General features: G+C 37.3%; 2 protein-coding genes across 3 annotated transcripts; one reads left to right on the top strand and one right to left on the bottom strand.

Annotated features, from left to right (window-relative positions):
• The first annotated feature begins 2,131 nt into the window (after positions 1-2,131).
• Positions 2,132-8,436, top strand: si:dkey-284p5.3 (uncharacterized protein LOC557830 homolog). The gene is made up of 4 exons (XM_067500068.1): positions 2,132-2,493; positions 5,142-5,396; positions 7,860-7,898; positions 7,990-8,436. Exons 1-4 carry the CDS (start codon positions 2,313-2,315, stop codon positions 8,001-8,003), a joined length of 489 nt encoding a protein of 162 aa, XP_067356169.1. The 5' UTR covers positions 2,132-2,312; the 3' UTR covers positions 8,004-8,436.
• Positions 8,437-8,578: 142 nt separating this feature from the next.
• Positions 8,579-13,307, bottom strand: LOC137125111 (2-iminobutanoate/2-iminopropanoate deaminase-like). Of its 2 annotated transcripts, none has more exons than XM_067500083.1 (6): positions 13,147-13,307; positions 11,799-11,904; positions 11,180-11,234; positions 11,027-11,095; positions 9,285-9,340; positions 8,579-9,049 (listed from the first exon to the last, which is right to left on the bottom strand). In XM_067500083.1, the coding sequence occupies exons 1-6, from the start codon at positions 13,209-13,211 to the stop codon at positions 8,993-8,995; spliced, it is 408 nt and encodes a 135-aa protein (XP_067356184.1). In that variant the 5' UTR covers positions 13,212-13,307; the 3' UTR covers positions 8,579-8,992. The 2 variants fall into 2 exon arrangements, with proteins under 2 accessions (XP_067356184.1, XP_067356195.1); XM_067500094.1 differs by lacking the exon at positions 13,147-13,307 and adding an exon at positions 12,862-13,123.
• Between the last annotated feature and the right edge of the window lie 122 nt (positions 13,308-13,429).

Below are 13,429 nucleotides of genomic sequence, written 5' to 3'. Positions count from 1 at the left end.
GGCTGGGGTGCGCGCATTCTACAACAGGCCCTGTCGTTCGTGTAGTTGCTTATGTCCACAGCCGTACACAGGAGGGGGCTGCAGTGGTGTGGAGGTTAGTTTGTTTCTTCAGTATACAGTTAAACAACTTAGAGCAAACCTATGTACTGCAATCGTAACCCCCCCCCCCCAAAGAAAGTGTTTTGAGATTTTAAAAAAATACATTGACGCCAAAACAAAGAGATGGAAAGTTAAGAAATTCAGACCACATTTTGTACTGCAACCAAATAACAGATTGAAATACTATGCAATATACAATATAACATTTTAAATCTCAGATAAAAACAAATTGAAATCGCATTTCTATATATTCCAAAAAAATGTTTTTAAATGTTTCCTTTTGTTTGCAGTTTCTGCTTTGTTTATGCTTTTGGTCTCTCTCCTCCTAGCTAAGATCGTGCCTCCAAGCTTTGATTACAATTTAGCCAGGTTAATGGTTAGAAGAACAAATTTAAAAAAATAATCATTCTCATCATTTTCAACTTCTTGTGCAAATATTTTTGAAGTAAATATAGTATATTTAAGATGGAATTGGGAATTGCCAGTCACAAGACAGCACAGATGCCCTTCCTAATCTTGAGCAAAACTACAACATACCACGTTATCATAACCTATAACAAAAATATTGCCACAATAAAGGTTTTGATGTTGATCAGTTTGTACAGGTCCATTCCTTTCAGCATTATTTGCAGCATCATTTCTCAAGAACACAATAGTTCCTAGCTAAAGATACAATGTGAAAAGAGTGATTGATACAAGTCAACTCCCGATGTACTCCAATTCAGAACTGTAAATATGCAGTAGTAAAAAGAAAATGCTAAACCAACCTGTGTTAATCCACGTTACTGATCAGATGCCTATTAGACCTAAAAATGTAATAGCACATTTGGTCGTTCATTCATTATCATGATCCATACTTTAAGGCTGTAGCAGAGTATAGAAATAACAACTGCTAATGTAGTAAGGCATTAGCCTTCATACTTTTTGAACTAATGGTGAAAAATCCACGTCATGGACATCATCATTCTTTAGGTTCCCCTGCATGAAACATTGTATCGGTCCACATTGAGCTACACTCACAGTCATAAGTTATAAATTGCTAGATGTGCTGCTAAGAAACAGAGGAAACACAAATGGGAGATACTGTCCACAAACTACAGTCTGCCTGTGCTGCTAACCAATGAAGAACATGCTTGAAAAACTATATAGCTTATTAAAATAATACATTTTTTTAGATTTCAAATAAAATGCAACTGTAACAATCCATATTTACCATGAGAATGGATCCAGGTCTAAACACCTGTTGGGTCCAGATTGATTCTTTTGTGACCTGTTTTAAAAATAAATCATTACTCCTCCCTGAAATATGAGACACAAATGTGGTTAATAACATATATTTAAGCCCAGAACAATAACAGCGCTTCCCCTTCAATGGAAAAGCTTACATTAATCTCCGTGTCTCCAGTTCCTTTAGTTCCCATTCTCTTTGCGTATGGTGCACTGGGCCTCACTTTGCTTGATGGTGTATTGATCCACATCTTCTCTGTTCTCAGGTCACAGGTTCACATGTGCACATTCAGTTTCAATATCAGGCTAATAGTCCCTCCACACTACAAAGAATGGTAAAAATCTAATGTCCCCTTTTTGACAAAAGCTCAAAATCTTGAAAATTAACTTTTAGAAAAAGAAATCCTCTGTAGTTCAGATCAATAAGGCACTGATGTCTGATATTTGACACTCTGCAGTGAAATCATTGCTACTTGTGGAAATTAGTGTGATTCATATTCTAACACTGATTATAATACGTTTGAAGTGAAAATTATAAACGCAAGACTTTTACTTGTAGTCGATGAGACTCTTGTAATTTAGTATTTTAATACTAATTATTCTTTATTATATTATTATATTTTATTACTGTTACTGTATTTGAAAGACATTGCTCTGGCTTTGGTATGTTGCTTTTCTTTTTCTCTTGGACATTACTCTGCCAAGTAGATTAACTCGACATTATGATGTTTGGCTCAAGGGCACATTGTCAGTGTCAGATTTTTTTCTCTCTGCCGGCCTCTAGGAAACAGGCTAAGTTACAAAACACAACACATACCGCACACAGTTGGTTCACCTGAGCGTCCGGTGTTTACGACGTGCAACCACAACACAAGGATTCGTTGGAGCGAGTAGCAACTATTACGCACGGGAGTGAAGGAATTCGACGAGCAGCCTCGTGTTTCTCTTCCTGGAGTTCTCTCCATTTACAGGTGTGTATCTACTGTATGCTCGACGTCACCAGTGCAAGGACAGCCCGTCTTCACCTCTTCACCCTGAGCCTCCAACCAAGCAGTCCTCCATGTGCACAGGACAGGATGGGATGCTCCACCAGTTCTCAAACTTCAGCGGTAGACACGACTCGACCCAGTGCTAAGCCCGAGGAGAGCAACGGAGCCAGTGCTACAGGTGATCCGCAAACTTTTATTCTAGAAACTGTTTCACAATACAAATCATATATGTTGTACGTGCAACCAGGTGGGTTTCATTAGAAGCTTATTTTAAACGGTTAAACACGATTATTTTTAGTAGACGTATCTGAAAATAACACTGTAGAAATGTAAAATATATTCTGATACACTTTAGTTTCATAATTTGCATATATAATGTATATTTTTGCATTATGTGAAAGCAGCACGCCACCAAGAACCGTACATGGATTCACTTCAGAGATGTTAAGGGCTGTAATATATTTCTTTTAGTGTTTCTTTTATGTGAGTACGTATTATAAATAGATGTAAAATGTTGTTGGTAATTGTGGGACCTTGAAAGTGAACTTCTATCCATATACAGTGCACTTTTGTCCATTCATTTAATTGTAGGCAACGCTCTTCTGATACGGATGTCTACATGCAAACTAACACCTATTTGTCTGGATACTGTATCAGGTGGCTTTATTTTTAGTGCTCCAAAACTCCATAATGACAGGATGAGAAAGTTTATATAGTCATTATCAAACAGGGGTTTGTGGCTCTGTCCTTCCCGAGAGAGATGGTGGCATGAAAGCCGATTTGGTGACAGTCTACGGTTTCATTAGGAAATGGAGAAGCCACTAAGGGCAACCCTTTGTTGTGGAGGATCAGAGGTGGCTCAGCTGTGGTAAAAACTAACAAACGTTTTAGACAAAAAACATCAACTCTAAATCCTGTGTTTGCATAAAAGATTGTTAATGCTTAAATATAATTTACACTGATCAGCCACAACATTAATACTGGCGGTCTTAATCATGTCATGAAGGACAAGGGTCATCATGGCCACTCTCTTCAGTCTGTGGCTACACAGCTCTATACACAGTAAAATGTGATACAATGTGTGATACAAGGTAAAATAATAAGAAGACTATTAAATTACTTAAGTAAAAATACTGTACAAAGAAAACAATTATTTTAAATAGTACTGATCATGGTAATTATGGCAAAATAATTACAATATAATATTTCTTATATTAAAACCATCAGGTGGTTTTCATCAGTTGGTTTTAATGTTGTGGCTTCATGGTGTATTTTTTATGACTCCAACAAATGTTTGCAGTTCTTATCGGCCTCATTAGGTACTGCAGGTAAAAAAAAGGTCAAAAAGTAGTCTCTCACTCTCATTTTCTCTTTGTGCTGGAGACCTACTAGCCAATTTTTGCCTTAAAGGCTTGGAAACGCATGCACAGTCCCATAAAATAGGTGATGTGTGACCCTGATCTCTGACCTCCATAAAAGTCAAAAAAGTGGCTGAAGATGGTGGAGCTTCAGACTTCACTTACAACTCTCTTTTGGGTTTTATGAGTCGAAGAGGTCAGATGGAAATTTGTCAGGATGTTTTCTTATTTTTGCATATGGCCTTTTTCCTTTACTTAATGCTACTTGATACTCAAAGAAGACTGACATTTATCAACCCTGAGTTTATTCATTTATAGTATTGTAACAATCCATCCAGTGTGTCCATCTTTAGTCAGCAAACTTCATTTGATGTATTTACTCTTGATTACAGATTGTTTACAGCACAAGATTACTAAAAAGTTTTAACATAACCCTTTGAAACTTTGACACAGACTTGAAAAAGACAGTGCTTAGCACATTTAAAGAATACACTCTTTGTGGAGTGGGGAAATGGCAACATAAATGTTGCCATTTCGTCTGTTCCCATGTTTGAACAGACATAACATTTAGCATTATAGAAATGGAATCTGCCCTGTCAGAGCTTCCAGTTTTGGTGACACGGCTCCATAATGACCTCATCTCTGCTTCATGAAGCACTTTGTTTATCCACTTCGCCTTAAGCAACTTTGAAAATAGAAAGTAGATGGTTAAGACTTTCGTGATCCATGCAAATACTGCAATGCAAATCCTCCAGAAAAAAGTTCAAGGATGTGATTCACAGTATTGATAAATATACAGCAGCCTCTTGACGAAACTGTGAACTGTGGGGGTAATGTTTATTAACCACAGTTCACATAATCATTAACTTTTTGTTGTTTTAATGTGTCAGTGGAAGACTGTATACTTTTTTTAACTCTCTTGCCCAATGAACTGCGGCAAGTAGTAACAGCATATGTTTTATCCATATTCCCAAGAATTTTAAGAAGGGACAGTTGACCAAATATAATTCTGCTGTTTCAGTGTTGTATACCACCTATAACTAGTCATAGATTATCTCTTGCCACTGGTTTTGGATTAAGTAAACTCATAGCTATTATGTCTGCAACACAAACAAAACTTAAAGAGCAAGGAGCTTGATCCAGTAACACAGCAGTTAGGCACCACATTGGGAGGCATCAATAAATTATTTTCCCAACATATTTATTAGAGACAGCAGAGAAATTAGAGCAAATGTCTGGACTAGAGCTGTTTGATGTCTAAGACACAGGGACACCTAAGGTTTGAGTCACAAACCTGTAACAAATGCATGACTTAAGTTTGAACCCAAAGCACCAAGATCATTTTATGATGTTGTTACAGGTACAAGGTAACCTCAGCGAAACCATTTTGTTTTTAATTCTCTACTTGTACAACATTATTATGTTTATATCACAGACTGTGTAATACTCAGTCCTGTGACCCTAACAGGGGTGGCCAATGAAAATGGCATAGGTGCTGAAGACAGCGAAACTCTTCAGGAAGTGACAACTGCCGAGTCTACCTCAGCAGATGAACCTGCCACTGCTGTCAAATCCGTTAGCAGCACTGCTGCAGCTGCACCTGCAGGTGAGCAGGCCGAACCTGCTGCAGATGCAGTATCTCCTGCAGAGGCTCCGGCAGCAGACAGTTCCCCTGAGACAGTGGCGAGCTCCCCAGAGCCTGCAGCTGCAACTCCAGAGCAAGGTAGGTTTGAGCGAAGAAAAAAAAAACACATCGTCAAACCTGAGTGACTGATGTTTTCTTGTTGTTTCTACTCCCTACATGGCACAAAAAAAAATAAGGTCTGTACAGATATTTTAATTGCAAACTTATTTAAATCATGAACGACTGTCACTTGGAATCCCACCTCTCAATTATATACAACAGTCAGGCTGAGCAGTTAATTAATAAGGGTGGAGCTGCATACCTGTGGGCCTCATTAACCAACTGTTTTCTCTAACAGGAAATATTCACATATCCCAATGAGTGAACTTACTAAGGACAAAATGTACAATTGTAGGATTGTCTCCACTGACCAGCAGTAACCTGAGCACTGCTTCCCACGTATAGTGACCTCGTGATCACAGGCTGCCTCACGGTCATATTGTCCCTTCTGTCTTTCTGTAGACCCACCCTAGTCTCAGTGCAAGGACGGCAACCAGGTGGTATCCAACAACAGAAACAGCTTCAGCAAGTTGCTCACAGGAATGCGTTTATGAGTCACACATCTAATTATTTAGTTGGCATTAAAAGGTCACACTTGTACTTAGTCGACGCAATATATACTTTAGACTATAACTATTTTCTGAATTATATTTAAAGTTGGTTCAGTATTGGAGTTTTTTCAATAGAGGATTGATTACAAATGTAGGTACTTACCTTCCAGCAGTGTATATGAAGTGTGGCGTTGTATGCTCATGCATGAATAGCCTGTTGAATAATAACTACAGTGTGTTGAGGCTGTTACACTTAACAAGGGCTGTAGAACAAAACTATGAAGCTACAGTTTTGCTTTAGTGACAAAAGATATTTTCTGTATCTAAGAAGCTGTCACTTATGATTTAATCCACTTGTGTTAAGTATCGGGAAAAACCTAAAATTTTTAGGCATTATTAATCTACGATGGGGCACAAAATGTTCAGAAGCGGTTGCATTTAACCTTTTTTATTTAGGGAAAATGTGGATGTTAAGGGACAAGATGGGGATTATAATATTGTCCGAATATATGTGATGCTAAAACTTGAATAGGGCAATATGCTAAATATAAATAAGATAATACATATCAGCCTCGGCTCCAAATTGTAGGAGAGCATGTGGAAGCGATGCACACTTGATAAAATAATCATTGCGAACATTACAGTGCTCCACAGAGAGTTGTGTGACACAGTGAAGTATTAAATTTGCAGCTGTCAGCTCACTTACAGTATTACTTCATGATGCAAATGATGAGCAGCCAAAGTTTTATGCGGTCAGCTCTTAATTTCCCTCTGTGTCTAATGCAAACTGTCTGTCACTGTAATGTAGGCCATTAAACAAAGATGGACGAGGTAGCAAAGCCACTTTGTGAGCACCTATGCAATGTAAGAATTACCTTGCATCCCTTCATATTACTACCAACATTTTATTTTTCTATTTTTATGGCAAAACACACCTTCAATAAGGTTGAAATCTGTGATACTAAGAATTAGCAATTCTCTGAATCCTAATGTTGAATTCCTAGTTTTAAAACTTGCAGTTAATGCCAATACCATTTACATGCAGCTTCATCAGGTCTGTGCTTTTGATGTGTTTCTGATAAAGCTGGTTACACTTGCTGCAGCAAAATCATTTACAACTCCAGAATAAAGAAATACAGATGCTGCAAAAGACTAATATCACATGTACGGTCACCTTCAGTTTAGCCTGTACACGTAACATTTGTACGTGTGTTGCCAACATAGTTGTCACTGTGGCCTCATTAGGTCAACACCGAAATTGGAGCATGTCATTGCATGCTGGGCTTCCACTGGTGACAAATGTCAGTCCTGCTGAGCCTCCATGCCTTTAGTTTAGGATCAAGTGTCCTAACATAGAAGCTCTGTTAGGGTCTGTGAGGTTGGGATTGGATCTTTGGAAACAGTATTAAAGAAACATCTCATTGAAAGAAAGCTACAAGTTGTAACTTGTCATTATAAGGAAATTCATATTTTGATGTTTTTAGCAGATGAAATGTTACTAAAGTTTACATTGTTTCTCCCAAGGGGGATTAAGAACGCAGCCCAAAAAGACATGCGACTAAAAACACTATTTCCATTATCTTAGTGGAAACTGAAACAAGAAACAAAGTCACCAGTAGGATCACTCATAAGAAAGCCACAAATATCTGTAGAAAATGCGTTGGCAATCCATCCAGTGGTTGTTGGCATATTTAGTGGTGGATCTACTGTACTGACTAAAAACTACAGCCACCCCGACTGCGTCTAGAATCCTAAAGCAAGGAGCATTTCTGTTATTTGGATTCAGAAGTGAACAGGGTTGGATTATGGTCACAATACAGTGAGCACTGTACTGGGCAGACATTTTGAAGACCTCATGGTTGACAAAAAAAAAAAAATTAATTAAATCTGCTCCTTTAAATGTGATTGTTTTTCATTTTTATACATCTTTTTCTTTCTTTAAAAAATGAAGACACAGAGGCCACAGCAGGTGATTCGGTGGAGACCACAGGTGAGCTCAGCTATATTTTCCACACTATGTCACATGATCTATCACTTCTTTGTCATCCTGACATATTTTCCTTTTATATTTGTGTTTCCAGATCCCAGCGAGTGAAGTGCAACATGAATGACTGTCCAGAGGAGTTTGGATGGATGTGTCTTACATTGTTATGTATGACTAACAGTATGTATGTGTGTGTGTGTGTGTGTGAGAGAGAGAGAGAGAGAGACACTGACTTGTTGCCAAGGTGCACACGCATGTGATAACCACTTTAAGTCAGTGTTCCTCAATCACTGTGCCTTCTTCTGCTAATGATGGTGTACAGCTGCAACTTCTGCTACAGCACTTAGAATGTGTGTTTATTCTTAGATGATGTAGTAATTTTAGAATAATTTGTTTGTTAATTAAAAAATATTTTTATTAATTATATGCAATTACAAATAGTTATTTGTAATAGCAGATGTCTATCATCAACCTTATCATTCTGTAGGTAAAATTCTAATTTTAAGAAAACTAAAGCCAAAATATATTAAATGATCGATTCTGCTTTGGTAGCTGGCTTGGATTTTACAACTGTGTTTACAATGAATATGAAGAGCTGGTGTACTGTAGACTTCAAATTCATATCTGAATAAGAATCTTCTACAAGCTATGAACTGTCACAAAATTAAAAAGACAGCATAAAAAAATTACATGTGTTGTTAATTTATTGAAGCAGGATGAATACATCTGTGGGTTTACTGCATTTCTAAGACGTGTTCTGTTCAAATGTCTATTTGATTTTTTCTGGCATAAAGCAAGAGATGAGTTAATAAATCAGAAACAGCATCAAGAAAAAGAAGGAATACAGTCACACATAATCATCAATATGTACTTTTAAATTAAATTCCGCTGAATTAGAGATATAATCTAAAGGCTTCCAGTAGAATAATACTGATATTATTAAACTTAGTGGCCAAACTGAAACAATTTATGTCAAAATCTGAATATATAAAAGCAAGTCATAGGATTTGGTTGTTCTTGTGACATATAGAAAGACGATTCCGCCCTCATAATGTGACTCTGTGATTAGACTACAACTTGTTTGTCGTTTGGCCGACTAGTCAGGAGTCAGAGAGAGGACCAACAACAGCAACCGCCTCAATTTCCACCAGTCCACCCTGAGGAGAAAACGACAGCGAGAAAAAGAGACAAAACCATTATTGTATGGAATATCTATGGGATTGTCTGCATTTTGTCAGCATATCAAGCTTCAACTCCACGTGTTAGAGACAGCTTTATAACCTGGATGATTAACTTAGCATGTACCCAGTTATCTATACTGAGTGGTGTACCATGTGTACCATTGGCCTCCACAGCTCAAAAGCTGGTGTAAAGGGTTTAGTTCGTACTTACTCTGGGGAGAGCAGCGACTTGGTACGCAGCTCTAGCCGGAAAATTCCTGCTGAAAACTGGACAGAAAACAAGTTAGTTCATAACCACTGGTAAATTGATCTTTCTATTTCTGGGTGCCAACTTTCTGTTATACATCAAAGAGCTTATCCAGTGTAAATGAGTTATTTACACATATGTAATAAGCCATTCATAACAACTGGTTGTCACGTTAAAAATGTATTTGTCTGGCGTTTAACATGTAATAAAGAGACACCAAAATCAGTTGATTCTACCCTAAATTAAACACACTTTCCCAGATGTTAAGGTGTCTTTGGTGTGGTTGAATTTAAAAGCCAAATAAAAAGAAATTACGCTTGAGTAGGACACAATAAAAGTTAACAAATTTTAACATGAACTCAAAAGGTACAGCCTGCAAACCCTTTACAGAATATTTTGTATTACTAAAATGCTTCACTATTTTTAGCAGTCAAATAAACCCTCTATAAACATTTATACCATCATGATAAAGTAGTTATAAGGACTTTTAAAGTTTTTAACATTTAATAGTATTTGTCCTTTAAAGATATTTTTAAACATATGTGTTTAAATTTGCCTTTATTATCAGTATATACACCAGCATAGACTTATTGATAACCCATCAAACAAACAAACAAAAAAAAGATTTTATTAAAGAGGTTATGAGCTAAATATTATGTTCATAGCTAGACTCTGTAACCAGCCAGCTGAGAAGTAAAATTCACATGACTTTTGGTCATACAGGACCAGTGTCCTCCACTTCCTCTTATCAAGTTCACGTTTCCTGTCTGTGGTTTAGGGTTGACTAGAATGTAGAGGTGGGAGGCAGCTTTTGGACTTCACCAAAGTCAATGGCCTGTACAGCAAAGCTTGCTGATAGGGCTTGGTTTACATCTGTTTGACTGGACAGCAGTATCCATTTACAACTCCCGGCAGCTTCGATGTCCAAACAGAGCAGCCTTTGAGAGGAGGCTGCATTCACATAACAGAAACAGAGCTGAGCAAGCCTGTCTGTCAGGTGGCTGTTAAACCCACCCATCATGTCAATGAAACAATTAAGCACTTCATCTCTTCATGAACCCAAAAGAAGGAAGCTGGGAATAATTAGTTACTCTGCCTGCCTCTGTTTTGTTAAATTGTGCACTGGATTTTATGTAATATTTAAGTGGCACACATATGCACAAATGGCAAAGCAGAAAACAAGGTAGGAACATTAGTGAACACAATGAAAAAGGTAAACTTAAAATCAGTGACCTTTTAATGAAAAACAGAATGAATGACTGGTAAATTAAAAACTATTTTGCATTTGCATTTCATTTATTCTGGTAGTCCACTATGAGCTCCATGCACAGAGACATTTAAACATACTGTAATCTACAACAAAGACAAAACTAGAGAGAGAATTTATATTTGGTAAATTTTCTCTCAGTGAAAAAGATAAAAGGTAATTTTGGTTCAAGCCAAAGAACTGTTTCTGAACTGTGTGTGGAACAATGTTTGGCAAAATCCAACAAGTGCACTGACATAAGTGGAGAATAAAGTAAATGAGACACGATTGGCCACCGGCATATCAATTAGAAGCTGCTTTTATATATTTACTAACTAACTACTAACTAATTATGAGGGAAGAATAGTCACTGATTTAAATGAATGTATTTATTCAAGGTCTGGGAACTTAAATGAATCTGCATGAAAATTAACAACTAAATATGTCTATGTTAACTTACATGTCTTGTAGACCTCATTGACACTGTTAAAGTCATTGATGTCTGCGAGCAGCACAGTCGTCTTCACCACTGAAATAACAAGAGTTGTTTTGTCAGTCACATAAAGCACAAGCAGCCTTGATGCTGAATAGTGAGACAGTGGTGAGGTCTCACCGTTGCTGTAGTCACAGCCGGCAGCTTTGAGAATCTCCCCCATGTTGATGAGAGCCTAATACCGGGACAAAGTAAAGACACTCAGCTCCTGAATATTTACATTTTCTAATAACCAATCAAATGGAGCCTGGAAAACATCCTGTTATCTTGATCAGTCAGTTGGTGTAATGAGTTAATTTCTTTGCTTAGTTTATATATTTTCATGTTTGTATCTATTTATTTTATATGTTTTCTCGCTGTTACTGGGGAAAGTTAAAATTTTACTCTAAACATATATATAAATTAAATAAACTACGAGTACAAAAAGTGTCATTGTAGATTTTACTTAAAATTTAAATTTAGAAGCAGAAATGCCTATTAACTTCAAATTAATACTGTAACTTAAATGCTGAGGAGTCCACACCATCATACTGGGTTGAACATTGTGAGACTTAACTCTTTATAAAAGACTAAAAATTACTGCTCTACAACTCTTTGTAATTTTACATGTAAATTTACAATTTATTAAAATTGTTTATGTACTCACTGTCACACTGCCTGTTGGAGCAGACAAAGGTTTGAACGGTTATCTGGTGTTCAAGCACTGTAAATCAACATCATCTGTTCCTGTGAATCTCACCTGTTTGGCCTGCGCCTGTACTCCTCCATCTACCAGCTGCCCAGAGGCCACGTCCAACCCCAGCTGACCGGAGATGTACACGGTTCTGTCCACAACCACCGCCTGGCTAAGGATAATGCACAGGACATAAACACGTACTTTATCATCAGCCTGCAATGTTCAGTGTTTTCCTTGTTTATTTTGTGTTATTTTCTGGGTCCATTCTTTCAATTACACTTACACCAACTCACTATAAATCCCACTTTTGAACACATTAATGAACACATTTGAACACATTCACTTAAGAAAGGAAGGCAGTTTAATTAGGAGAAAGTCATGGCAAAGGAGAATTATAAAAATTGATTTAAAATAAGGGCCAATGTTAGCTGGTAACTTAATGTGGAACCAAAATGGCACAGGCAGCAAAGTTTGAGCTTCCCCGCTTTATTTTTTTTTTTTGTGGACTAACAGATGGTTAATCCATGATAATACATTCTAATTTATTACATTTTGTATTTACATCTACAAAAAAATAAGTGATAGTTAAAGCTGTAAAAGCTGTTAAGTACAGTACTCAGTAGTGGTAGTTAGCTACCACACACTAATGTTAATGAACAAAGTGTAGATAAACAAATATTTATTTTTTTGATCACTGCTGAAAAGTGGCTTGGTTTATTGATAAAGAGGTATTCAGATGTTCTAATTATTTAAACAGCAGTACTACGATGCAGGAATATAACAAGCCCTGCATTCAAATTCTTATGTAAGTAAAAGTACAAAAGTCTAGACTTTTGTACTTTTACTTTCAAACAGTTGCTGAAGAAACTTGTTTAAAGTGAATTAAATGTGAATTCTCCTTGACAAGATAATTCAGACTTCACCCATTCACAAGCAACTGGTCACAGCAGGAACATCCCTCAATATGTGCAAGTGTAGCCTACACACTGACTTCAAGAACAAGAAAGAGAGAATACAACTTAAAATTGCATTAACGACTCCAACTGATTTAAAGCAAGGTATTTTAAAACCAAACAGTACCTTATTTAAATGTTTATTTGGTATTTACCAGGACATGAAACCTTACCTGTATATCCCCTGTCTGACAGGAGCTTTAGGTGTGTGAGGGATTTGTCGATGAATAGTTGCCATTTAAAACTCTGCTGTGTGTGTGTGTTGAATTGAGATTTCTCCTGCACGGCTTCTGCTGCCCGGATAAAGTTAAACTTTGGTACTTTTTCGCTGGGTGAAATCAAACAGGAGAGTTCAACGAACGCTAAGTTCCACCCCTGTCCATGTGACTCGTTCTCGTGCCTTTTGGGAACCAGCTTCTGCAGCCAGATGCCCACTTCTGTTGGCAAAGTTGTCTCACCTGTATGGACCGATGGCAGCGGGGGCAGATGTAGTGTTAACGATCTTCCTGAGGAGTGCAGACATGTTTTCCAGCTTTGTTCCAGGCTTCCTTCACCGCAGACTGCCTCTCACAGAAATGATTGTGAAACAACATTTGCAGGAAGGCGAAGAGTGACTACCGTAATGTCTGTATACAAGATGGTAAATGGTCTGCACTTATATAGAGCTTTTCTACCAAGTTGGGGTTCAGTGTCTTGCTATGAGACACTTCGGCATGTGATTAACCAACAACTGCGAGATTG

This window comes from Channa argus, chromosome 1, assembly GCF_033026475.1.
Source record: "Channa argus isolate prfri chromosome 1, Channa argus male v1.0, whole genome shotgun sequence".
NCBI lineage: Eukaryota > Metazoa > Chordata > Actinopteri > Anabantiformes > Channidae > Channa > Channa argus.
The sequence above is the reverse complement of the archived record's forward strand: the minus strand, read 5'-3'. Positions and strand labels throughout refer to the sequence as shown.

Bases quoted from the DNA above. Each gene is read 5' to 3' on its own strand.
- si:dkey-284p5.3 (XM_067500068.1), top strand. From the start codon at position 2,313: ATGCTCGACGTCACCAGTGCAAGGACAGCCCGTCTTCACCTCTTCACC. The intron at 2,494-5,141 runs GTGATCCGCAAA...TGACCCTAACAG, and splicing joins CAACGGAGCCAGTGCTACAG to GGGTGGCCAATGAAAATGGC. The intron at 5,397-7,859 runs GTAGGTTTGAGC...TAAAAAATGAAG, and splicing joins AGCTGCAACTCCAGAGCAAG to ACACAGAGGCCACAGCAGGT.
- LOC137125111 (XM_067500083.1), bottom strand. From the start codon at position 13,211: ATGTCTGCACTCCTCAGGAAGATCGTTAACACTACATCTGCCCCCGCT. The intron at 9,341-11,026 runs GTAAGTTAACAT...TTTTCTGTCCAG, and splicing joins CAATGAGGTCTACAAGACAT to TTTTCAGCAGGAATTTTCCG. The intron at 9,050-9,284 runs GTAAGTACGAAC...TTTTCTCCTCAG, and splicing joins AAGTCGCTGCTCTCCCCAGA to GGTGGACTGGTGGAAATTGA.